This window comes from Scyliorhinus canicula, chromosome 9, assembly GCF_902713615.1.
Source record: "Scyliorhinus canicula chromosome 9, sScyCan1.1, whole genome shotgun sequence".
Lineage (NCBI taxonomy): Eukaryota > Metazoa > Chordata > Chondrichthyes > Carcharhiniformes > Scyliorhinidae > Scyliorhinus > Scyliorhinus canicula.
This window is the reverse complement of record NC_052154.1, coordinates 121,166,389-121,193,937: the sequence shown is the minus strand read 5'-3', so window position 1 is coordinate 121,193,937 and position 27,549 is coordinate 121,166,389. Positions and strand designations below refer to the sequence as shown.

General features: G+C 48.6%; 1 protein-coding gene across 6 annotated transcripts in view; it reads right to left on the bottom strand.

Annotated features, from left to right (window-relative positions):
- syt12 (synaptotagmin XII) overlaps positions 1 to 27,549 on the bottom strand; it is a 292,964-nt gene that overhangs the window by 48,772 nt on the left and 216,643 nt on the right. For 3 of the 6 annotated variants that reach the window (XM_038807470.1, XM_038807468.1, XM_038807472.1), the window contains 3 exons: positions 27,387 to 27,500; positions 25,112 to 25,171; positions 14,683 to 14,876 (listed from right to left, as the gene is read on the bottom strand). In XM_038807470.1, coding sequence (XP_038663398.1) covers positions 14,683 to 14,876; positions 25,112 to 25,145 — 228 coding nt within the window. In that variant the 5' untranslated portion in view covers positions 25,146 to 25,171; positions 27,387 to 27,500. Of the gene's footprint in view, positions 1 to 14,682; positions 14,877 to 25,111; positions 25,172 to 27,386; positions 27,504 to 27,549 lie in introns of all 6 variants that reach the window. The other 3 variants (XM_038807471.1, XM_038807469.1, XM_038807474.1) reach the window with 2 other exon arrangements.

The window sequence follows — 27,549 nt, the reverse complement described above, 5'->3', positions numbered from 1 at the left end:
AAAGTAGTCCACGAGGAGGACATAGTCTCGGCCCTTTGCATGAAAGAGGTCAATACCAACTTTGGACCATGGGGAGGACACCAGTTCATGCGCCTGTAGAATCTCTTTAGGCTGAGCCGGCTGGAACCTTTGACACGTTGGGCAGTTGAAGACCGTGTTGGCGATATCCTGACTGATGCCTGGCCAATATACTGCCTCTCGGGCTCGACGGCAACACTTTTCGACCCCCGGGTGACCCTCGTGGATTTGGCAGAGGACCAGCTCTCGCATACTCTGTGGGATTACTATCCTGTCCAGCTTCATTAGTATGCCGTCCACTACAGCTAGATCGTCCTTTACATTATAAAACTGGGGGCACTGCCCCTTTTGCCAACCATCCGTGAGATGTTGCATGACCCGCTGGAGTAAAGGATCCCTGGCCGTCTCCTGACGAATTTGCATGACCCTTTCATCAGTGGCCGGAAGGTTGGATGCACAAAACTTCACCTGAGCGTCTATCTGACAGACAAAGTCCGACTGCTCACATGGTGTGGTGATGGATCTAGAGAGTGTGTCGGCCACAATGAGCTCTTTGCACGAGGTGTAGACGAAATCGTAGCAGCGGAGTTTGAGGAGGATACGTTGTAGCCGTGGCATCATATCATTGAGGTCTTTTTGGATGATGTGAACCAATGGCCTGTGGTCCGTCTCGACCGTTAATTTGGGGAGTCCATACACGTAATTATGGAATTTGTCAATCCCTGTGAGGAGGCCCAGGCATTCTTTTGCAATCTGAGTTTATCGTTGCTCAGTGGGTGTCATGGCTCTGGAGGCATTTGCGACTGGGGCCCAGGAGGAGGAATAGTCCCGCTGGAGGAGCACTGCCCCAATGCCAGCCTGGCTCACGTCAGTGGAGATCTTCATCTCCTTGGCAGGGTCGAAAAACGGCAGTACCGGGGCCTTGGTGAGTTTCGCCCTGAACTCACGCCACTCTTGCTCAGGAGCGGGGAGCCGCAGGAAGTCCGTAGTTTTTTTAACAAGATTGCGGAGAGCTCTGGGCCGGGATTCTCCCCTACCCGGCAGGGCGGGGGGTCCCGGCAGGACGGAGTGGCGTGAACCACTCCGACGTCGGGCGTCCCCAAAGATGCGAAATTTTCCGCACCTTTCGGGGCCAAGCCCTCACATTCTTCTGGGCTAGGCCCGCGCCGGAGTGGCTCCCGCCCCGCTGGCTGGCGTGAACGGCTTTGGCGCCCACCAGCCGGGGCCGAAAGGCCTTCACCGGTCGGCGGAAGTCCGCTCATGCGCCGGTGCGTCAGCGGCTGCTGACGTCATACCGGCGCACGCGCAGGGGAGGGGTTCTCTTCTGCTCCCGCCATGGTGAAGGCCATGGAGGGGCGGAAGAAAAAGAGTGCCCCCACGGCGCAGGCTCGCCCACCGATCGGTGGGTCCCGATCGCGGGCCAGGCCACCGTGGGGGCACCCCCCCGGGGTCAGATCGCCCTGCGGCCCCCCCCCCCCCAGGACCCTGGAGCCTGCCACGCCGCCAATCCCGCCGGTACCAGAGGTGGTTTAAACCACATCGGCGGGAAAAGCCCGTCAGCGGTGGGACTTCGGGCCATCACGGGCTGCAGAATCTCAACGGGGGGCCCGCCAACAGGCGCAACGCCATTCCCGCCCTCGTCGACCCCCCGGGGGGGTCGGAGAATTCCACCCGTGGTGTATGATGCAAGGAAATTGACCATCCCTAGGAAGCGGCGGATCGCCTTCTTGTCCTCCGGGGTCTTCATGGCGTTGATCGCCGACACCTTGTCTGCATCTGGCTCCACACCGAACTGCAAATATGGTCACCAAGGAACTTTATTTCTGCTTGACCGAACGAGCATTTGGCTCTGTTGAGTCGGAGGCCATGCTCATGGATTCTGTGGAACACTCGCTTGAGGCGATCGATGTGCTCCTGAGGAGTTGTGGCCCAGACAATGATATCATCGACGTACACTCGCACCCCCTCAATGCCCTCCATCATTTGCTCCATTATGCGGTGGAACACCTCCAAGGCGGAGATGATGCCAAAGGGCATCCGGTTGTAACAGTAGCGACCGACCGGGGTGTTAAATGTGCACAGCTTTCGACTGGATGCGTCCAGCTGTATTTGCCAAAACCCCTTGGAGGCATCCAGCTTCATGAAAAACTTGGCGTGAGCCATTTCGCTGGTTAGCTCTTCTCGTTTAGGTATAGGGTAGTGTTCCCTCATGATGTTACGGTTCAAATCTTTGGGGTCGATACAAATGCGAAGTTCCCCTGATGGTTTTTTGACACAAACCATGGAGCTAACCCAGTCCGTGGGTTCTGTGACCTTAGAAATGACGCCCTGGTCCTGGAGGTCTTGCAGCTGCTGCTTGAGGCGGTCCTTAAGGGGTGCCGGCACCCGACACGGTGCATGAAACACAGGTGTGGTATTCGGCTTCAGCAGTATCTTGTATCGGTAAGGGAGTGTGCCCATACCTTCGAAGACGCTGTGGTATTGTGCTATGATGTCATCTAATTGGGCTGGGAAGTTGACATCTGGCGAGGCCGTTGCCTCTGCGGACGACATGGTGTGAACCCGCTGCACAAGATTCAGGAGTTTGCAGGCCCGAGCACCGAGCAGGGAAGCTCTGTTGGTTCCTACAATTACAAAACGCAGGGTTGCCTTTGAAGAGCGATGGGATACCGCAAGCTGGCATGAGCCACTGGCAGCAATGGCATTGCCACTGTAATCGAGGAGCTGGCAGGCCGGTGGAAGAATGCTTGGCTTGACGCGGATGGTGTCAAGCTCAGACTTTGAAATGAGGTTCGCTGAAGCGCCGGTGTCCAGCCTGAAGCATATGCGAGCCTTGTTGGCCGTAAGGGTGGCACACCACTCGTCGTCCGGATCAATGCTCTTCACTGGGAGTTGTTTCACCTTCTTCGCTGAAAGCATTGTATGCTTGGTGATGATGCCCACCCGGAATAGAGATGTGAGGCCCACAGTGTCGGGATCTGGAACCATATCAGAGTCGGAGTCTGCAACGGGTTGCTGTACTGACCGGACATTCCTGCCCTGTGTGTTGGGCAGTTGAGCAGATCTGCACAGGGCTGCGTAGTGACCAAGCTTGCCACACTGGAGACAGCATCGAAATTTCGCGGGATATTGCCGCTTTAAATGGGCGAAGCCACAGTTGTTGCATGTCATGGCGCCGATGTCAGGACACTCCGTGTGCCACTGTGCATGCGCGGTGTGGTTGAACGATGTGTGCATCTGCGCAGTTCGGTCGTCGGCCTTGCCATCCCCTTGGTCGTGGGACGCATGCGCAGGAGCCCGGGAAAAGCGTGCAAAATGGGCGCCCTCATCCAGACTCAGGTCCTGGAGCTGTTTTACGGCCTGCAACCGATCCGCATCGTGGGGGCCTTGCCGTGCCGTCTCTGCTGCCTTGATATGGGTGTACCATTTGTTAGCGTGCTCGTGGAGAATGCAGGTTTTGATTGCAATGATAAGGGTGAGCTGTTTAACTTTAAGGAGCTGCTGGCGAAGGGGATCAGAGTGGACCCCGAAAAAGATCTGGTCGCGGATCATGGAGTCGGAAGTGGAGCTGTAGTTGCAGGACTGCGCGAGGATACGGAGGTGGGTTAAGAAGGACTGAGAAGGTTCATCCTTACCCTGAAGCCTCTGCTGGAACACATAGCGTTCAAAGCTCTCGTTGATTTCGATGCCACAGTGGCTGTCGAACTTCAGCAGGACTGTTTTAAACTTTGTCTTGTCCTCGCCTTCAGCAAAGGTGAGGGAATTAAAGATGTGGATAGCGTGGACCCCGGCTGTAGAGAGGAAGAGAGCAATCTTCCTGGCATCCGATACGGCTTCGAGGTCGGTAGCTTCAAGATACAGCTGGAACTTCTGCTTGAAAATATTCCAGTGAGCACCGAGGTTGCCGGTGATATAGGGGAGGGCGGACGCTGTCCATGTTACCGGATGGCTGATTGCTGGTCAAAGGCAGACTATCTCAAGGTAGGTCCGTCAAACTCAAGCATGACTCATGATGTGTTGGGTAAGCTGGGTCTGCGAGGACTGCGTTTACTGCAGCAGTGAGAGAGACAGGCTTCCAACACTTGAAGAAATGCTGCTCGATTTTATTGAACTCTTAACTATAATACATACTTTAACTGTGGGTTGACACTATGCTGACTTGACTGGAGACCTGAGGCTAACCTGACCAGACTGTCTGACTACCAAATGGTGTATGTTCTAGTTGCTGCTCACGAGCTCTGACTGTCTCAGAGGCTGGATCCCAAGAGAGCGGGAAAACTAGTGCCCTCTGGCTTTATAGTGGTTGTGTCCTGTCTGGTGATTGGCTGCTGTGTTCTGTGTGTTCACTGGTCATCCTGTGTGTCAATCACTGCCTGTCTGGGCACCATCATATACCTGTGTGTATATTATGACAACGAGGAGAGCCCAAAGCTGCATATAAGCCCTGGCCTGGTTGCAGGTCAGGGAAGGAGACCCTTAGGGGATTGGAGGAGTTATGGAATTGTATTGAAATAAACCTTGTTCGTAAATTTCTACTATTGCCGATGCGTTCTACTTATCGTGGATTCAATACCCCTCTAAAATGGTCTAACTACCTTTAACTACCCTCTCAAATAGTCTAGCATCCCAGAAAGTTCAAGGGCAATTAGAGATGGGCAACAAATGCTGGCCTTGCGAGCAACACCCACATTCCACAAAATAAAATAAAAAATAAATAAATGTACTCATATTGTACTGAGGTATTTGTTAAATCTGTCACATAATAGGAGCGGCACGGCGGCGCAGTGGTTAGCACTGCTGCCTCATAATGCTGAGGACCAGGATTCGATCCCGGCCCTGGGTCACTGTCCGTGTGGAGTTTGCACATTCTCCTTGTGGGTTTCACCCCCACAACCCAAAAATGTGCATAGTAGGTGGATTAGCCAAGCTAAATTGCCTCTTAATTGGAAAAAAGTAATTGGGTACTCTAAATTTGTAAGAAGAAAAAGTCTGTCACACGGTTGGATTCAATTATTTTTTCCAATCAATTTATCTCTCTTTATATCCCTGTTGCAATCAATCGTGGAGCATTTGCAATCTGCCAGGAGTACTGCTGACAAGGGACACTCCAACTGAGTAGAAAAGCATCTGGAACTTTTGCTTTATAACCAAGAACTGCTTGGCTCCCTTGGCAGTGTTCCTGAATACTTCCAGTTAATTCATGGAAAATTTCATAGGGACACCGAGATGCTTTTCTCGCTCATTATGATGAGGCTGTATTCAACTCTTGTCTCCACTTAACAGTAGTACAGTGCCGCCCTAAATAAGAGTCTCTCCTCCACGGCCTCCAGCAGGATCGCAGGTTCGGTGTCCGTAAAAGGGGGTGCCACTCTCCTCGCTGCCATCTTGTTGGCTGGGATGGTGTCTGTGGGGAGTGAAGTGTATATGTGGCTGCAGCTTGCCAGCCTTCTGAGTGTCAATCGCAAATCCGGCAAATACCGCACCGTTTCCGCATCCTGACAGTGCGCTGAACTAGAAATTTGGTGCGCAAGGACGGAAAATCCAGCCCACAGTCTCAGGAACGGAGAATTCCGCCAAAATCTCCTGCTGGTGGGAGCACTTTGTCTGCAAACAGAAGAATTGCACCCATACACTCCTGTGAGGAATTGTCGGACTTGAAAATATGTTAAAGGCTGCGTATAAATTCAATTTCCAGTTTGCTTCATGGTTGCACAGTTTACCAGAATTCCATTGGCCCTGCGTTACTTTAGCCTCTGAAAGGTACAAATGTGAAGTGTACCCATATCTTATCTGTTCCTGTTGCCTGTTGATTTAAAACGGGGTTTGCAACTTGGCAAACCAATAACTAATGATTGCAGGTGAAATGCAGACCGAAAGGCATCTGTAGGATGGACAATTCAATGGAAGTTCTCTGCTAAACATTCTCATTTCTACCATTTCTGAAAATAAGATACAGGGTGGAATTTTATCATGTTTAACTCAATGTGATCTAATGTGGGAAGAAAGGTTTGCTGCCTGCCAACTCCACTGCTAGCTTTTCCCCTCATATGTCTTGACACTTAAGTTTTTTAAAATCCATGGTGTCATGCTGGTGGGGCAGGCTATAAAGGGTGCCCCCGATCTAAAATGATTGAAATCCTCCCCCCCTAACAGACACGGATTCCCTCACCCCACTATGCCCCCCATGCCCCCGGAATTTCATCACTCCCCCAACCCGGACAAATGGACCCTCCCCCCGCCCCCACCAGAGGGAACCCCCACCTTGGGCACAGGTTTCCCCCATGGAAGTCCCCACACTGTGCCACTTGACACTGCTCCATGGTAGGTGGCACTGTCTGGGCATGACACTGTTCCCCTGGGGGCTGTACTTACCTGCACGATGTCCTCAGCAGCAGGTCCCTATTTGTCAGGACATATTGTAAAGCTCCCTCCACTCTCTTGGTCCGTGGCTGTGCATGCACACGGCAGCGACCTGCAGCAGTCACGCCGTACAACATGGCGCCGGCCGGGTCCGGACTCGGCGTGTCAGATAGTGCCCCCCTGTAACCCTCCTCAGCACCCAGATTACCCCCCACAAGACCCTCCAGTCCCTGCCAAAGCCACCCCCAGCCAGCTCAACGGCTCTCCCCCCCCCCCCCCACCCCGAGTGTGGTGGTGCTGGACACAGTCCGCAGCCACCAAGCGAGATGGACGAAATCTCAGACCACAAATGATCCACACCATTGGGAAGTCGGTCCATCGGGGGTGGAGCATTGGGGGAGGGCCTTCAGGTGCCGTCCTGAGGCCGTCCTAATGGCATGTGGCATACTTACCGATGACTCAGTTTTGGAGGGGGCGGAGCATCTAAAAACAGACACCGCCCCCGATTTTGGCGTCAAAAGGGATTCTCCACCCAATTGCCGAATACGGGGCGGCATTCTCCCGGTGCGGGACTGGCCGAAAGGCTTTCGCCGGTCCGCGCATGCGCCGGCAGTGACGTCAGTGGCAGCTGGCCGCTGATGTCACTGCCGGCGCATGCGCGATGTGGGGTTCTCTTCCGCTTCCGCCATGGCGGAAGCCGTGGCGGCGCGGAAGGAGAAAGAGTGCAGCCAGGGCACTGGCCCGCAGTCTGAGCGGGGGGCCCCGATCGCGGGCCAGGCCACTGTGGGGCCACCCCCCGGGGTCTGATCGCCCCCCACCCCCCCAGGACCCCGGAGGCCTGCTCGTGCCGCTGAGCCCGCCGTTCCAGAGGTGGTTTAAACTTCGGCGGCGGGAGAGGCCTCCCAGTGGCGGGACCTCGGCCCATCCGGGCCGGAGAATCACCGCAGGGGCCTCTCCGATCGGCGGGGCGAGATTCCTGCCCCCGCCACTTCCCGGGTGGCGGAGAATCTCTGCCATGGCGGGGGTGGGATTTTAGGCGCCCCCAGGTGATTCTCCGACCCTGCTGGGGGTCGGAGAATTTCGCCCATGATTTCGGCGTCGGCAATCGGAGAACCCCGCCCTCAGTGTCCAACGTCTGTAGGTGCCACCCACATCCCTATAACTGCATTGTACAGATCAGAGAATCATACAGAACAGATGGAGGCCCAATGTCCATGTCCATGTCAGCTTTCCATAAGAGCAACTCAGCTAGTCCCACTCACGCACATTTTCTCTGAAGCACTGCAACCTTTTCACTTCAGCGAATTCTCCAATTTTCTGTTGAAAGCCACAATTGAATTTGTCTCCACCACACTCTCAGGCAGTGCATTCCAGTGCAACCACAAGCTGGGTACAAATACTTTTGCCTGGCCATTGCTTCTTTTGCCACTCATCTTAAATTGACATCCTTTGGTTCTCAACACTTCCAGCAATGGGAACAGTTTCTCCCTGTCTATTCTGTTCAGTCTGCTTGTGATTTTAAATAACTCTGTTAAATCTTCTCACAACTTTCTGACAAAGCTTCGACAAAGAGTCATCCAGATTCAAAACGTTAGCTCCCTTTTCTCTCGACAGATGCTGTCAGACCTGCTGAGATTGTCCAGTATTTTCTGTTTTTGTCTCAGATTCCAGCTCCTGTAGTAATTTGCTTTTACCCTCAGATCATTACCTTGGGTCTCTGGATTGCTAGTCCAGTGACAATACTGTAATGATATGTATATAGTCAGGTTAATGGTTCCAGTGGTGGCCATGGTCACACATTTGATAGCTCCTGCCTGTGATGGACGTTTCGAACTTTTTCTCCCATTTTTTTCCCGGATTTTATTAGATGAATCAGTGGAGAGTGAGTCGGTGAGGAGACATCTCCCTCCAGTGTATGGAGAATTGGACCAGAAGTGGCCGTGTGAGAAGACAAAGTTCTACAAGAAAGACGCGAGCAGAGCTGGCTAGATTGCTTCACCAAGCTTAAGAAGGACATGCTGGATCCGATCAAGGCTTTGATTGATCAGGTGGTGCAGAATCAATAAATCCACGGACATGCGATCCAGAAGGTGGAAAAAAAGATGTCTGAGCACGAGGAATACCTAACCATGCTAGAGACCAATGTGGAGATATGAATGACCACCAGAAAAGAATGCAGGAGAAGCTGGAGGACCTGGAGAACAGGTCCAGGAGGCAGAATCTGAGAATCGTTGGCCTCCCTGAAGGCAGTGAGGGATCGGATGCGAGGGCTTATGTGACGAACATGCTGGAGAAGTTGATGGGGGCTGAGGCGTTCCCTCGGCTCCTGGAAGTGGACAGAGCCCTCGCGAAGAAGCCCTGAGCGAACGAGCTGCCGAGGGCGATGGTGGCACATATGCACGATTCCTGGACAAGGAACACGTTCTGCGGAGGGCCAAGATGGAGCGGAGCAGCAGGTGGGACAATTGTGAGCTGCGCATTTATCAAGACCCGGGCGCGGATTTGGCCAAGAGGCGAGTCAGGTTTAATCGGGCAAAACCGGCCCTCTTTAAGAAGAGGGTGAAGTTCGGGAACTTGTACCCAGCGCGTTTGTGGGTCACATATGAGGACCAGGAATTTCACTTTGAAACACCAGAAGAGGCATTGCTTCATCAGGGAAAAAAGACTGGATGTGAACTAAAGACACTGAATCCTTGAGGAGAGTACTGCAACGGCGATTTGTTGACAATCACTTTTGTGCTGGTTTGAATAAGTCGTGTTATGTGCAATAAGGGGCTGTTTCGATGGCTAAAGTTGACTTTGTCTTACTGGGAGCTGGGTGGAAGGGGGGTTTCTGTGGTTGTTTTTTCTGTGGTTGTTTTTCCACTGTTCTTCTGCTGTTTGTTTACTGGGGAATGTGATGCTTTGAATATGTTTGTCTAAGTGAGGGGGAAAGGTGAGAGAACAATGGGGAAACAGTATCTTTGGTGCCATGGGTGGGAGCTATCAGGTCAGCTAGGTCAGCTGACTCGCGGAAGCACAGTGGGGGGAAAGCAGGTGATAACCTTGAGCTTGATATGGGGGGTTAAGTTTTTGGTGTTGTTGCCAGGGGGAAGGGAGGCGGTGGGCGGGGGGGGGGGGGGGGGGAGCTGCTTTTCTGACAGGGGAGGAACTGTTCCTGTGGGGCCAAATGGGAGATTGAAGATGGAGGATGCCCGAGGGGGGGTTTGAGGAGGCCGAAGACGCGAGGAAGACGCGAGTTGGAGGATGAAAGAGGACTTTAAGAGATGGGACATGCTCCCACTATCACTGGCAGGGGGGAAGGGTGTACAGACCGTGAAAATGACGGTTCTCCCCAGATTTCTATTTGTCTTTTAGTGATTCCCCATCTTCATCCCGAGGGCCTTTTTCATGCGAGTGAATAAGGTTATTTTGGGCTTTGTGTGGACGGGTAAAACCCCGCGAGTGAAGAAAATGTTGCTGGAGCGCAGTCGGGGGGAGGGTGGGTTAGCGTTGCCGAATTTTTGTAATTACAACTGGGTGGCTTATATAGCCATGATTAGGAAGTGGGTAGTGGGGGTGGGGTTGGTGTGGGAGCGAATGGAGGCGGCGTCATGTAAAGTCACAAGTTTGGGAGCACTGATAACGGCACCTCTTCCGTTCTCGCCGGCCCGATACTCCACAAGTCCCGTGGTGGTGGCGGCTCTGAGAATCTGAGGGTAATGGAGGAGATATAAGAGAGTGGAGGGAGCATCGGTTTGGACCCCGATTTATAATAACCATCGGTTTGTACCGGCTAGACTGGATGGTGGGTTCGGGAGATGGCAAAGGGCAGGAATTAGGACAATGTGGGATCTATTTATAGACGGGAGCATCCCCAGCTTGAGAGCCTTGGAGGATAAATTTGAATTGCCAGCAGGGAATGGGTTTAGGTATCTACAGGTACGAGACTGCTTAAGAAGGCAGGTCTGGCCTTCCCCATGTGGCCCCATGGGGGATACAGAACAGAGGGGGCTCCAGTACATGGGTGGGAGAGGGGAAGGTATCAGATATCTACCAGAAACTTTTTGAATCAGAGGAAATGCCGGTGGAGGAGCTTAAGGGCAAGTGAGAAGATGAGCCAAGGGGAGAGATAGAGGCAGGTCTGTGGGCGGGTGCCCTAAGCAGTATTAATACATCCTCATCATGTGCCAGGCTCAGCCTGATACAGTATAAAGTAGTCCACCGGACACACATGACTGTGGCCCCGATGAGTCAGTTTTTCAGGGTAGAGGGCAGGTCTGTGAGGTGCGCGGGAAGCCCAGCAAATCATGTCCACATGTTTTGCGCATGCCCGAAGCTCTGAGGGTTTTGTCAGGGTTTCACTAAGGCGATGTCCACGGCACTCAAAACACGGATGGTGCCGAGTCCAGATGTAGCGATATCTGGAGTGTCGGAAGAGCCAGGAATCCAGTGGGTGAAAGAGACCGACGTCTTGGCCTTTGCCTCCCTGGTCGCCTGGAGACGGATCTTATTTTTAAAATAAATTTAGAGTACTTAATTCATTTTCTCCAATTAAGGGGCAATTTAGCGTGTTCAATTCACCGACCTTGCACATCTTTGGGTTGTGGGAGTGAAACCCACGCAAACACGGGGAGAATGTGGGAGACGGATCTTATTAACGTGGAGGTACTCGAAGCCCCCGAGTGTAGAGACCTGGGTTAGTGATATGGCTGGCTTTCTCAGTCGCAAGAAAATAACGTTTGTCATAAGAGGATCAATGTTAGGTTTCACCCAGAGGTGGCAGCCGTTCGTCAACTTCCTCGGGGAAAATTCAAACGTCAGCAGAAGCAGAATTCGAAAAAGGAGGGGGGGATGGGGGCAGACTGTTGTTTTATGATTGGGGTGTGCGCAGATTGTGACGGGGTGGAAATATTTATTGTACCATGTTTATGTCGCTGTTACTGTTTTTATTATAAAAATTGCAAATACCCGAACAAACATAATTTTAAAAAAAGGTTAATGGAAGGTTTATAATTACATCTCTGTGTACATCAAACACTAGAGGGCGTTACTACTTCTCTGTGTTTAAGTCAGACTCTGAGGGAATTCTGGGAGTAGCATAAGGAGAAAGCATGGTGAAAGCTTAAGATGATTAGAGTAGATAGAGTTAACACGAGGTTAGGTCTGAGTGTAGTTAGTGATTAGTTAGATTATTGAGTACTGTAAGACAGATTCAATATCACTTAATTATTATCTGTAGCTCAGTAGAGTGTGCAAACTTCATTTAATTAGTAGTGCAATAATAAATTAGTTTTGTTTCAATCTTTTGATTGGTATATTCTTTGTCAACACTACATTGGGTCATTCTGGAAGAAAGGACAAAGAATACAACATATTACCAATCATGGTAATGTAACAAATACCACCATGCCACCCCCTCCTTCTGGATATATATATGTGAAAGAGAGAGGAAAGTACAGGGGTGAGTGTGTACAGGGGAGGTGTGTGTGTGTGAGAGAGAAAGAAAGGGAGGTTAGCGTGTATGTGTGTGTGTGAGAGAGAGAGAGGGGTGGGGTGAGGGGGTGAAAGGGAAAAGTGTGTGTGTGAGTGTGTGTGAGGTAAGAGTGTGTATGTGTATATGTGGGAGAGAGGTGTATCTGTGAGTATGTATCTGTGATGTCGATATGAGAATTCAGCTCTCCAGCAGCACTCCTAATATTGAAGGAACTTGTGAGTAAAAGAAGCAGCATTACTCCTCCTATTAAAAATGACAAAAAGAGGGCAACATGGTGGCGCAGTGGGTTAGCATTGCTGCCTCATGATGCTGAGGCCCCAGGTTCAATCCCGGCTCTGGGTCGCTGTCTGTGTGGAGTTTGCACATTCTTCCCGTGATTGCTTGGGTTTCTCCCCCACAACCCAAAGATGTGCAGGCTAGGTTAATTGGCCATGCTAAATCGCCCCTTCAATGGAAAAAATGAATTGGGTGCTTTAATGTTTTTTTTAAATGCCAAAAAGAAGGTAAGACTTAAGTATTTTGTTGAGCACTGCTGCCTCACAGCACTGAGGTCCCAGGTTCGATCCTGGTTCTGGATCACTGTCCGTGTAGAGTTTGCACATTCTCCCCGTGTTTGCATGGGTTTCACCCCCACAACCCAAAGATGTGCAGGGTAGGTGGATTGAGCACACTAAATTGCCCCTGAATTGTCAAAAATTAATTGGGTACTCTAAATTTTTTTAAAAGTATTTTGTTGACTAAGAGAGTATTTTAATTCTAATAAATGTATACATATAAGAAATAGTAAATACTCCTATCAATTTGTTTTTTATGTTTGCACTCTTTGCGTGAAACAATCATGACCAGAGTTCTCCGGCCAGTGTGATTCTCCATTTGCGCCAGCAAAACACATGGCTGAGGGACTGGAGAATCCAGCCCTCATATTTTTGCGATTTAACTCTTCAACACAATAAGAAATTTTCTCAGGGGTTCTGTCAGTACTATTGGGAGATCAAAAGGGTCCTTGGCTACTGGCGAGAAAAGTTTAGGAAACCTGTGCTCGGCCATTTCAATGTTTGTTTCTTGGAAATATTTTATTATAACAGTGGGCTAAACAGCTGGCTTGTAATGCAGAACAAGGCCAGCAGCGTGGGTTCAATTCCCGTACCGGCCTCCCCGAACAGGCGCCAGAATGTGACGACTAGGGGCTTTTCACAGAAACTTCATTGAAGCCTACTTGTGACAATAAGTGATTATTGTTATTATTATTTTACCAATTTCTATATAAAGCATACAATAACACAGAATAACAACTAAACAGTAAGACCCCTCCTGCACTTCCCATTATCACACAAAACCTCACCACTAAACACATCCCAACCCACTCTTCCCCACCCCCCCCCCCCAACAGCTAACAGTGACCAGCTCTTTAAAGTAAATTATAAATGGACACCATCTACAGTAAAACCATTCCACCTACCCTCTCATGGTAAACCTGACCTTCTCAAGGTGCAAAAACTCCATCAAGTCACACAGCCAACCGAGGCATTTGGCGATGTAGTCAACCTCCAGCCCAAGAGGATCCATCTCCTTGCCACAGTGAGGCAAAGGCCAGGATGTCTGCCCCCGTCCGGATCTCTGGCACATCTGAAACTCCCAAAATCGGCATCAGTGGGCAAGGCTCCAAACCACTGTTCAGGATTGCCGACATGGTATCGAAAAGGACCTATCGAAGCCCACCAGCTTTAAGCATGACCAGAACATGAGTGGGTGGTGCGCCGGCCCCCTTAAACACCAATCACATCTATCCTCCACCCCATCGAAAAACCAAATCATTCTAACCTTTGTGGGGTGTGCTCGCAACACTACCTTTAGCTGGATGAGGCCCAGCCTCGCACAGGATGAGGTCACATTCACACTCCTCAGCGCCTTGCTCCAAACCTTCTCTTCCAAGCTCATCCTCCCACTTTGCCTTCACACCCTCAACTGAGCATGTCTCCTCCCCCACTATCCACTGGCATATGCCTGACGTACTGGTCACCTCCGACCCTGAGCAGGATAAAATCCCCTCTAGCAAAAAAGAAGGCTGCTTCACCAGGAAGGATGGAAAGTACCTTTTGACCCAGCTACACACCTGGAGATACCTGAACCCATCAGCATCTGTAAGCCCATATTTCTCCTTCAGTTCCCCTGGCTAGTGAACCGACCCCCTAAAAACAAATCTAGGCCAGATTGGGTAAGGATGGCAGATTTGCTTCCCTAATGGGCATTGGTGAATCAGATGGATTTTTACAACAATCCATAACAGTTGTCTTGGACGCCAACACTGAGACTTGCTTTTTATTGCACATTTGGGGGGCAGCAGGGTGGCACAGTGGTTAGCATTGTTGCCTCATGGCACTGAGGTCCTAGGTTCGGTCCCGGCTTTGGGTCACTGTCCGTGTGTAGTTTGCACATTCTCCCCGTGTTTGCGTGGGTTTCGCCCCCACAACCCAAAGACGTGCAGGTTAGGTGGATTGGCCACACTAAATTGCCCCTCAATTGGAAAAAAATAATTGGGTACTCTAAATTAAAAAATTCCACATTTGTGAATTTAATTTAAATTCCTCCAGCCGCCACAGTAGGATTTGAATGCCTATACCCAGAGTAATGTCCTGGGCCCTTGGATTACTAATCCAGTGACATTACCACTATGTCACCTTCTCCTCCAATGACCTTCTGAAACATTAACAGAATGGAAATTGTGTGGTTTGCTTAATATGTGTCTAATCTGCTTGCATAGGTCACTGCCCAAGCAGTAAAGGCTTACCTCATGGGGTCTTACCATTAATAAGCATCAATAGGCTTACCTTTTGCCGGACCTCAGAGTATGAAGTTCCGTATTTCTGTTCCAGGTATCTGTAATCATAGTTTGGGAAAGGCGAGGGGGCAGGATAATTTCCAGATTTCCACAGTTTCCATAAGTTCACTCCAACAATCATCAGGATTATCAGGACTCCTGATCCATATATTCCCATTTCCCAGCCCGGTGGATTTTTGATCACTGATGGAAGAAACAACAAAACCATCTCCATGGTTAATAATGTGGACATACAAAGAAAATCTTTTGTCCACCTGCCTGTACCGGAATATTCACAAGAGGGCTATGACTAGAGGCTTATATGACTTACGTTATGTTCTTAGAGGGCTATTTTTGCCTGTCTATACCGCAGCACTGGGCTGTCAAAGCGGAGTGCTGAAACTATAGAACTGTGTTTACATGGCCGGATGATGTGCATGGGTGTCATGCATGAAGGAAGGTGTTTACAGGGTTGTACTTGCAGATAAGTGGGATCGATGATAAACAAACGAGAATGAAAGACTGGTGCTGTGAGCGTTACAAGAGAATGAGCAAAACTACAAAGACGTTAAGGTCAATAAAAAGAATATATAAAACCTAAGGACGCAATAATGAATCCTGTAAAAAGAAAACCGTTGTGTTATCTGTGTTGGTCTAACATCGACTGCAACTGGATGCAGTAAAACGAGAAACAGGTTTCTGACACGGGATGTCCAACACTGTTTTATTGAACCTGTTGATTGCTGTACATAATCTGCTGTGGGTTGACACTCTATTAACCTAACTGATAACCACCTACTGGCTTGACCAGACTAGCTCTCTATCACATGGTGATGATGTTCGTTGGCCTGTGTACTGCGACTATCTCCCTAGCCATGTCCTGTGAGAGAGAGAGAGCCTTAATGCCCTGTGGGTTTCTCGTGGTGGTGTCCTGTCTGGTGATTAGTTGTTCTGTGTCGTGTGTGTTCATTGGTTATCCTGTGTGTCAATCACTGCCTGTCTGCATCTCATAATATACCTGAGTGGATATTATGACAAAAACTAAATCAGCTTTAGCAGCTGACTGACTTTAAAAAATTATTTTTTAAATATAAATTTAGAGTACCTAATTTTTTTTTCCAATTAAGGAGCAATTTAGTGTGGGCAATACACCAACCCTGCATATCTTTGGGTTGTGGGGGCAAAACCCACGCAGACACGGGGAGAATGTGCAAACTCCACATGGACAGTGACCCAGAGCCGGAGTCGAACCTGGGACCTCGGCGCCGTGAGGCAGCAGGGCTAACCCACTGCACCACCATTGCTGCCAAAAATTGTTTTTATTCCTTTCTCAGAGCCTCACAGCTGGTGCACAGAGTGGATAGGGCAAACCTGTAATTTATCTCTTTGCTTGCACCAAAAACCAATTCAAATTGAATCCAATTCATGGTCCCAGAAAAGGGATATACTCTGGGCGGAATTCTCCGCTCCCGTGAAAAATCGGGTGGGCCGTGGTGAACTCGGCCGTGTTTCACTGCGGCCTCGGAGGCCGCTCCCCGCCCCATATTCTCCCCTCCCAGCGGGGCTAGGAGCGGCGCTCCGTAAATCTCGGCTGCGGGGGCGTTGCGCCAAGCATGACGCGGCCGGCGCGCCTAATGATGTCAGCCGCGCATGCGCAGGTTGGTCGGCTCCAACCCGCGCATGCGCGGCTGACATCATGACGCTACGGCACGAACCCGCGCATGCACGGTGGCCGTCTTTCCCCTCAGCTGCCCCACAAGACGTGGCGGCTTGATTTTGCGGGGCGGCGGAGGGGAAATAGTGCGTCCGATTTGGACGCCGGCCCGACGATCGGTGGGCACCGATCGCGGGTCTGTCCCCTCCAGAGCACAGTCGTGGTGCTCTTTCCTTGCTAGGCCACCTGCAAGCCTCAAACGGGCTTCTCACTCCCGTTTTCCGACGGCAGTGACCAGGTGTGTTTGCCGCCGTCATGAAACGGCTGCGAAATGCAGGCCGCTCGGCCCATCCGGGTCGGAGAATCGCCGTTCGCCGTGAAAAACGGCAAGTGGCGATTATTCCAAGCCGTGGGGGGGGGGGGGGGGGGGGGGAGAATCGCGGGGGCGCGAGGGGGGCGTGAATTTTGTCAGGGGACCCTCCCGCAATTCTCCTACCCGGCGTGGGGAGCGGAGAATCGCGCCCTCTATTTTTATAAATTTAGAGTACCAACTTCATTTTTTACAATTAAGGGGCAATTTAGCGTCTTCAATCCACCGACCTTGCACATCTTTCGGTTGTGGGGGTGAAACCCATGCAAACACGGGGAGAATGTGCAAATTCCACACTGACCGTGACCCAGAGCCGGGGGTCGAACTTGGGACCTCGGCGCCGTGAGACTGCAGTGCTAACCACTGCGCCACTGTGCCGCCCAGAAAAGGGACATGCTCGATCCAAGCTAACAAAAACAGGCATTGCACCTGATCTCAGGCTTGATCCTTCCCATGATCATAGCGGTCGAGAAGCAGACGGGCACTCTGGGAGTACTCTTGGGAGTGAAACCATGATTACAGACTCAATCAGGAAGCTACCCATGTGGATTGGGGAATTAGGGCAAAAATAAGGGTGTTTCATCTATCACCTATGTGTGCCCCCACTCCCAACCAAGGAACTGAGAAATAGGGAACTAGTAGGACTACAGAGAAGGTGCACTTAAATTGTGAGAATTTCCACAAGGAAGAAATTAGATTTTCAGACATGCTTTAACATCTACAGTGCTCTCCCAAAGGAGTGTTCTTTTACATGGATAGCCACCTGGGAATTCCTGATGTCTGGGTTATAATTAAACAGAAAATCCAAATAATTGGCTTTTATTTTTTTTTTTAAATTTAGATTACCCAATTATTTTTTCCAATTAAGGGGCAATTTAGCGTGGCCAATCCACCTACTCTGCACATTTTTGGGTTGTGGGGGCGAAACCCACGCAGACACGGGGAGAATGTGCAAACTCCACACGGACAGTGACCCAGAGCCGGGATCGAACCTGGGACCTCAGCGCCATGAGGCGGTTGTGCTAACCACTAGGCCACCGTGCTGCCCTTTAATTGGCTTTTATAAGAACAATTCTTAACACCACCCAGGAGCGCTGCTGCCTCATGGCACCGAGGACTCGGATTCGATCCCGGCCCTGGGTCACTGCCATGTGGCATTTGCACATTCTCCCCGTGCCTGCGTGGGTCTCACCCCCATAATCCAAAGATGTGCAGGGTAGGTGGATTGGGCACAATAAATTGCCCCTTAATTGGAAAAAAAATATTGGGTATTTTAAATTTATTTCAAAAAATTAACACTTCCCAGGAAACAGGAATCTTTTTGCATATGCACCATAAAATGCTTGCTTTTGTAAAATAAATACCAGTCTGAACAACATCACACATGACAGATACAGGGCTATCTTAGCTCATCTGTCGTGTAGGGCAACGCTTTTGTCCCCTTATCTCAAATGGGGCTTGAATGACACCAAAGGACTTTTGCCTCATAGAGAGCTCTAGTTCCAAGTACTGATCATGTGAATTACTGTTGGTACAAGGCGACATGAAAACGCTTGCTGAATAAGTGAGTAATTCAAACGATCACAGCTCAGGGGAGGGACCAGAATTAAGACCTATGCCAGCTCAAGGGGTCATCACCCTCCTGGCATTGTGTGGGAACTGGAGCAGTGAGCAAAATCTGAGTACAAGGAAACCAAGGCCATTGGAAATGAGGAGCAACAGCCTGCACAGGACTGACAGAGGACTGAGCATTACAAGGCCAGAGGAGACAGATGAGGGGCATGTTGGTGAAGGTAACGCTACTTCTCAGCACAGAATCTACAGACATGGGCGAAGATGCCTGTAAGTGGCCAATCGGGCCATTGACCCTCTCAAAAAGCAACCTATCCAGGCCTACCTCCCCCACCCCACCGCCCCGCCCTATCCCCATAACCACACCTAACCTTCACATTTTTGAAGCGTAAGGGGCAATTTAGCATGGCCAATCCACATAATCTGCACATCTTTGGACTGTGGATGGAAACAGGAGCAGAAGGAAGGAAACCCACACAGACACGGGAAGAACGTGAAAACTCCACAGTCACCCAAGGCTGGAATTGAACCCAGATCCCTGGTGCTGTGAGATGGCAGTTTTAACCACTGTGCCACCATGCCACCTCTCTAAGCAGATGGTCAAAGGTATCTGTAACCTCATCAGTGCAGACCTCTGCAGCACCTGCTGCACACTGACACATCAGTTGACTGATGCCCTCTTCATCAAGGCCGGACGACACATCAAATTCACAACTGATGGAGTATCGCAGGTTCGGAAGGCACTGAGTCAAATGCCCGGTGACCCTGCAATACTCTCCTGCAATGATCTCAATCATTATGGTGGTCTGCTGCACTCTTCATAACATGGTCCTCCAGAGAGGTATGGACCTTGAGGACAGAGAAACCTTGGAAGGGGACAACTCATCTCATCGGGAGTGGAGGAGGAATTCAAGGTAGTGGGAGATGATGATGAACAAAGAGGTGTCTCCTGCTGCAAGATGAGATGGCCTCCTCTTTTTACCTTCTGTGAAGAAAACCTCCTTCCTTTTCCTCATGTGTACCAGCCCTCCGACCACTCTGTGATATCTCAAATCCGTGTGGTGCAGTGGGAAGTTTTGGCACAAATTCACTCCCTCATGACAGCCGGAAGCCTCAGTGGTGGCTGACTTGAGTGCCTGACACCTGCCTAAATTCCTGTCCCCACTAGCTTTAACTGGACAGGAAACCCATCTCTGTATTTATTAAGGGCTCGTACCTGTGAAAATCCAAATTTCAGCCAGTTTCCCACTGTGGCTAGGTTTCTGACACAAAAAGAGGCCATTCCTATTTCCCACCTCCATGACAAAAATTCAGCTCCAGGAATATACCACACTCTGACTGGGAAGTGGAATGAAGATGTTACTTACTGGGACTGGAGGATGTATTATTCTCACTCCATTAACTCAGCATCGGAGCAGAGGTGAAACTACTTCACTCGCGTGCTAGACTGATGCTTGAGCCTCAGCAGAATCCCAGGTGTAAAATACAATGAGATTTCCTGCCCTGATGGTCTCGGTGGCAGTATAAAGGTTGAATAACAATATAAATACATCATGGACGATCTCAGGTCACGTGTCACTAGAACGCATAGAGCGATGCCTCTGGAAGGAGTCTCATGCTTATCTGTCCCGGTATATAGTTGCAAATATTTCATAAATGTTTGGAAGTTTCAAGATGCCTTATTTCCAGTAGTCCCTGTCAAACGCACTCTGGGCCCCATTTCTCATATTATTTCATCAGCCATCTTCTCACATGTGCCCTGATGCTGAATTCAGGTTGCAAAAGCACAAGAACTTGAGTATCAGTGGAAAACTGATTCAGTGCTTCCCTCCATTGAGATCCAAGAGTAAAATTCTGATTAAGGGCAGTGCAATCTTAAATATCAATCTTAATAAATTGATTACAAGTCTATGGAATGTTCCCTTGGTTAAGTCTTTTTACTGGATTTTTGGTCACTTGCAATGAAAAATATAAAACCTCTGGGAAAATAAGTTCTGTGCATTTTAAATTGATAACATGTTTTACAGTGACTGAAAATGGGCCATTAGATCCTCGGGTGGCCTTAATGAGCCTCCTCCAGCTCATATTTTAGATGGCCTTGCAGCAGATTGCCTGGTAGTATTGTGCCATTTGTGAAGACCAATGAAGGTGGCAAATTATAATCCTGGAATATGGGTTCCAGCAGTGAAGCATCAACTATTAATAGGTTATTTAAGCTAAATCAGAAACACACAGAACCTCTATTTCTAGAGGCATTGTTTCTTATTGCAAATGAGTAAAACCACATTAAAAAACAATTTACCAGGAAAACATTCCTTATCTTGTCATGAACTTGGTAAAATTGAAGATAACACTTGTCTTAAAAGGAAGTTTTCTCCTGGAAAGTTCACAGGAACCTACCAGAATGAACTGCTGTGTTCACACCTCGCGCTCCGCCAAGATTCTCAAATTCTTATGGAAATGCAGCCTGAGTTCAGCATCAGGATCCAGTCTGGCACAAGAATGAAGATGGGTGAGACCATCCGGGAATGAAATCTCACTCTGCTTCATGTCCCAGATTCAGCTGGGGCCGAAGCAAATGATTGGCACTTCGGACCAGATTTTCAATGCCCAATGGAGGCAGGAATGTGGGTCGCAAAACTTGAAAACTTGATATTTTTGCCTGCAAATACAGATTTCCTCTCCCTTCCCGGCCCTGCATTATTTTTGCCTGACTGTTTCAAGGATCGGCAAGAGCCTCAGGTCCACACGCGCCGTGTTTGAGGTGGGGGTCATCATCATGAGGCCTATCGGAAATGTGAATTGCCCCACATCCTGCTATTTTCATGTGCCGGTATGTGTCTTGGAAGCCCTAAAAAAAAACTTCCCTTTGGCGAGCACAGCCTGGATTTTTGCCGAGGAAACAGGAAAGGTTGAGTTTGAAAATCTCCCAACTTGGCCTCCATTAAAAATGAGGCCCACATGAACACTTTTCGCGGCAGGATTGAGTTGTGACTGCCTACACCAGAAGCAGTTTTGAGCGGTGACCCTGATCTAGATGTGGCTGGATTACCTCTTGGGCCTGAAAAAGGGCCTCCTGGTCACTGGTTCCTGTCATGAGGGAAGAAGCTGAAGGAGTCTTGAAGGTTTGTTGGAGGAGAAAGGTGAGTGCCATCTTTGGCCAACTGGTTAGTTAGAAAAACTGGTTATTTAGAACTGGTTAGTTGGAAGAAATGGTTCATCATGGGCCCCCCATAGGAAACTATAGATTTTATAATGCTGACAATTGACTTTCTCTAATGAAAGTCTGCACATCGGTCAATTAATTTTGGTAAAGCTTCACAAGACACAGCCATGTAGATGGCTGCACCTTGCCAGCTACAGAAGGGTCCGACTCTCTGCATTAACACATCTGAGCAGCCCACAATCCGCCAACACAGATACTAGTGCGGCCACATGTGGAAAGTTGATGCGCCTATTTCTTAGGCTTTTTTTCCTTATGGCAGACTCTTTTCCTGGAGGGATCACACAGATCTTCCCATCCTCTTTCACCCCTTCCCCATCCTACCTCGCCTTTCTGCCACTGTGTGGTCTGCCACAAACCTTAACCTCTGAAATAAGGTGTTTTAACTGTTTGTTTTCAGAGCTCACTACAAGGGTTACAGACATTAATTGAAGCCTTCAGAAGTTTTTACTCCTTCACCCTAAATTTGTGGATTTCACACTATGGGTTCAGGCTGCAGGGGGAGTGTAAATTTGGTCTGTTTGAAGTGAGGTCTAATTTTAAATAACCCAATAGATTAGTGTTTTGCGCTTGTGCAATTTCCCTCTCAGCAGAAATCATATCTACTTCAAATGGAAGTAGGGCTTTAACATTTGAGTCCCACTCACCATTTTCTAGGATCTCCAAAGTCCACCCAACTCCACACAAATGCAGCCCTTCGTAACCATTAGTGAACATGCTGAGGAATTGGGAACATTCTGACAGGTAAGTGTTAAATGTTTTGACATGGTTGCTATTGGATGTTGGGGCAGCAGGGTAGCATGGTGGTTAGCATAAATGCTTCACAGCTCCAGGGTCCCAGGTTCGATTCCCGGCTGGGTCACTGTCTGTGTGGAGTCTGCACGTCCTCCCCCTGTGTGCGTGGGTTTCCTCCGGGTGCTCCGGTTTCCTCCCACAGTCCAAAGATGTGCGGGTTAGGTGGATTGGCCATGCTAAATTGCCCGTAGTGTCCTAATAAAAGTAAGGTTAAGGGGGGGGTTGTTGGGTTATGGGTATATGGTGGATACGTGGGTTTGAGTAGGGTGATCATGGCTCGGCACAACATTGAGGGCCGAAGGGCCTGTTCTGTGCTGTACTGTTCTATGTTCTATGTTCTATGTGTTTTAACTGCAGTGATTCATTTTTTTGGTTTTTTTAAATATAAATTTAGAGTACTCAATTCATTTTTTCCAATTAAGGTGCAATTTAGCGTGGCCAATCCACCTACCCTGCACATCTTTGGGTTGTGCGGGTGAAACCCACGCAAACACGGGGAGAATGTTCAAACTCAACACGGAAAGTGACCCAGAGCCAGGATCGAACCTGGGACGTCGGCGCCGTGAGGCAACAGGGCTAACCCACTGCGCCACCGTGCTGCCCCTGTAAACATAAGTTGACAATTACATTGACCAGCTTTGTTCAAGTGTTGAGATGTATTAGAGTACTTTTCCCAAATGAAATAGTGTTCCTTTGCATTAAAAATAGAATAAAACACTACTTGGGATCTCAATTGTAATAATCTGAAATGATGTAAATGACCACACTTTTAATTTGAATAAAATACCTTCACCACCTTTCACTGAGAGAAATAGTCTCCCACCAGCAACTGGATTACTATGGTTGACAAGGTATCTGGTGTAGCTAAGATAAAAAAGGCTATCTAGTGTTCAGTTTCAATAGACTTAATTGTTTACATTTCCCAGGGTTTGTTGTTATAGCTGAGCTTTTATGAATGTTTAGCAGAGTTTCAAAAGCCACTGGTCTCAGCAGGGATCTATGTTCAGATTTTGATTGACAGTTTCAAGAGTTTATTAAAGGATTATCTGCCTTTGATGTCATAAATGAACAGGTTTGCTTTTACAATAGATTGACAACTTGAAGGTTTTATTTGAGTGGCTTTTATGAATGAGAGTTTTTTTTCAGTACGCAGTGTGCTTGAATAACAGTTCTATTATATTCATAGAGTACCTTTAGTGCAGAAGGAGGCCATTTGACTGATTGTGAGTGCGCCTACCCTCTGAAAGAGCAGCCACCCAGTCCCACACCCCGACCTATCCCCATAACCCCACCTAACCTTTGGACACTTAAGGGAAATTTTGCATGGTCAATCCACCTAACGTGCACAACTTTGGACTGTTAGATTATTTAGATTGTCAGAAGTTTATTTTTTAATGTCAATTCCAATGTCAGCTTGAGGTCTACCCACAGTGGTTACTGAATAGCGGCTATGGAGGATGCATGTGAGGCATGGGGGCACCATGGGAGATATGCAGGGAATAGAGGGGCATGAGAGATATGGGGATGTGGTGGAAGTATGGGAGATATGATAGGGTATAGGAGATATGGGGAATAGGGCAGTAGGAGGGGGCATGGAGGTGGATGGGGGTGAGGTTTGGGAGCACTGGGAGCTCCCCAAGAACTGAGGTGGGCCTTCTAACCAGCCTCTCTCCGCACCACACCCGTCTCCACTATATAGTGGCTAACCAAGCCCAATCCCTCTCTGCCCACATCTCTCAGAGGCAAAAATATGGTGGAAATGGGATTCTGCGCAGGCTTGTATTGCAACAGTGCCTGACTCATGTTTCGTGAGCCAGAGATGAAAATCTGGAACTTTGGAGCAAGCATTTGAGCAAAGTGATTTCACCTTTGCTCTGACGCTGAATTAATGGAATCTGAATACACCCTCCAGTCTCAGTAAGAACCACCTTTATTCCCTTTTCAGTCAGAATGCAGTGTACTGCAGTGGGTAGCACTGTTGCTTCACTGCTCCAGGGTCCCAGGTTCGATTCCCTGCTTGGGTCACTGTCTGTGCGGAGTCTGCATGCTCTCCCCGTGTCTGCGTGCGTTTCCTCCAGGTGCTCCGGTTTCCTCCTACAAGTCCCGAGAGACGTGCTGTTAAGTAATTTGGACATTCTGAATTCTCCTTCCATGTACCCGAACAGGCGTTGGAATGTGGTGACTAGGGGCTTTTCACACTAACTTCATTGCAGTGTTAATGTAAGCCTACTTGTGACAATAAAGATTATTATTTAAGCCATATTCCAAGTGGTAGCTGGAGGAACTTAGTTTATTCCTGGTCCATTGGATCTGCTTTAATCAGCATGCCCACCATGAAGCCTGCACAATTTCCTTTGTTCTCTAATTCTGCTGATTCCCACTTCCCTCCCACAATACGGCGGAGAACTTCATTTTGTTCAATAGTGTGAAATTGGTGATACCAAACTGTTATCCCATTTTACAACTCTTCAGAATTTTATTTCCATTGAAGTGCACAAGAGATATAAAATAGGCGGCTGATTCACAACCATCAATTTTACAGTCATGCACAAAAGTAACGCTGACCTGTGTTTGTGTAAATTTCCCTTTTGTAATTTCCCTTCTCACATGTGTCTGTTCCTCTGGCTGTGGGCGTGGCGAGGAAACGGAGCAGAAATTGACCACCCAATTTGCTATGACATCCATTTAGCCCTCCTGCCAAAGTCACATTCCGTTGGCCAAACAGATGATTTTGAGGATGACAGATTATCGGCATGCTTCTTATGGTCCGAATATATCATTTACCGAAGGAGCAGCTGTGCTGCTTGGTGTTAAAGGTAACTCACCACTTGTGGGATATTCTGCTGGGTTTTCTTCCATGGTGGATGGTTGGCTTTGGAACTTGCCTGCAAATGAGAAACAGGGCATAATCCACAGGAACCTAACAAATAGTACTGTATAAAACCCTTCATAAAGTAAAGTAGAAATCTAATTTTGTTAATATTTTGTAAGGAAGTTAAAATAATTTAACACAGTTGTCTCTGAGTTGCTTTCCTTCCCAGGGTGCTGTGCAGGGCAATGAAGGAATGGTAGCCTCTGCTGTTGATTGTAAGCCAAGGAAAAAAGTTTCCATTTTCCTCTTAACCTTGCCCCCGGCCATAGATCACAATAATTGGCTGCTGAAGACTGCACTCATAATGAAACAACACCTGAGACCCTTTTATATTAAAAACATGTTGCCAGGGCAACTATTGCTCTGCGAGGAAAGGCAGCCAATTTTTCATGAATATTTTAAGAGGCAAAGGTAACAACAAGTTCAAGTTCAGGCACTTGCAGACGTGAGGCAAATGCATAAGTCGGGTCTTTGAGTTTGTCTCTGGAGAGCGTTTGTGGATCGAGGTAGTTCTCCTTCATGGCAGTGGCAAATTGAGGTTACAGGGTTACAGTGTAGCTTCACATTCACTCGGCCGTCTCAGGCCAGATAAACACATTAGTCACAAGAAGTCCCATTTCTCCCTCACTGAGCTATCAGTGATCACTGTACTTCGAGTCCACAAACTACAGCCACTCCTCCATAATCCTGATCCATATTCCTCACTCTGGAGTCTTGGCCGAGACGGGATGGAAAATACATGTATATAGTGGTTAGCATTGCTGCCTACGGCACTGAAGACCTGGGTTCGAATCCCAGCCCTGGGTCACTGTCCGTGTGGAGTTTACATGTTCTCCCCGTGTCTGCATGGGTTTCCCCCCCACAACCCAAAGAAGTGCAGGATACTTGCCCCTTAATTGGAAAAATAATTGGGTACTCTAAATTTATAAAAAAAAGCATTACCTGTTCAAACACAAAATGGTTCTCAAACAGGGCCCTCGTTCAACAACTTGAAACCAGTGTCACATAACTGAGACTTGAGCTGTCTGAACTCCTTTAATTAACAAGCTTTTGGAAGTTATAGGTAGTTATGGTTTGACCTCCGAAGAGACAACAGTAGCTCCAGGCAAGCAGCCAGTGTTGCCTTACCATCATACCATTAATAAGGTGGTCTTATCAAAACTGCAAACTACTGGAACACTGGAACTTGTGCCTTCGGGAATGCGTGTGTGTGCAAAAATAAACCAACTCCTTTTATTTTCTCACCTCAGGTTTGCTGTGCAAGTTATCTATAGAGGATGGTTGGGGAAACATGCCACAAATTATAAAGGGGAAAAAAGCAACCTTCCAGTTTATGCGAGAGGAAAGTCAGGGCTATTTAAATTAATCCCCCCCCTGTCCATAACACTGGGTAACTGAGATATGCTGTGCATCCTCCTGCCACCTAAAAGGAGCCTGTCATTGCAAATAAGAGAAATTATGTGGCACTCAAGCACCGATATGGCCACAAAATTTGAGGGCCTCTTCATTAAAGTCCAGCAGAACACCAAAAGTGTAAATGGCCACTATTGTGTTGACTGTGGCTGGGCCCTAAGCTTCCAAAGTTAAATTCTGGGTCTCATTTGAAGGGAGAGACAGCCAGCTGCTGGTGTCAGTTGGTGGGATGGTTGGTTCGTGTTGCAGAGCAACACCAACAGTGTGGGTTCAATTCCCGTACCGGATGAGATTATTCATGACGGCCCCACCTTCTCACCGTAGCCACTTGCCTGAGGTGTGGTGACCCTCAGGTTAAATCACCATCAATCAACACTCAAAGGGGATAGCAACCCAGGGTCCTTTGGGATTGTGGTGATATTTACAAATTATTGTTTAATTTTTGAAAATGTGTGACCAGAGCGCAGGGGAGTTGATACTTTTGATAAGTCGGCACTTCCAGCATGAAGCCTCAATTGATGGGCGAGCAGGATATTAATTAAAGCTAATGGAGGAAGACAAGTTGAGCATGCCGGCCTGAGTACCTGAATATATCACATGCCCCGCCCTATAAGCAGACCTCCAATCCAGCCTCAGGACATAAAGACATGTTGCGCTGTGTAAATTTGTGTTGGCGACTGGGCGAGGTGTCCGGAGAGTGGGTCAAGGTTGCCAGGTCATTCCTCATTTAGACTTTGGGCAAGCCATTTTTTGGTTTTATGTTTTCTTCAGGAACAGAAGATTTGTTCGTAGTAGCTCATTAATGTCTTACCTACCTTTCAATGGCCCGCTGATCCAAACGTCCCCCCAGTGTTTCTGCAGACATAAAACCACTGCTTCTCTGTTCAGATGTCAGGCAGTAATCTCAGGCCAATCACAGGTGGGCATATCTGCTGAAGAAGAAAAACATTATTATTGTGCGCAGATGTTTTTCACACC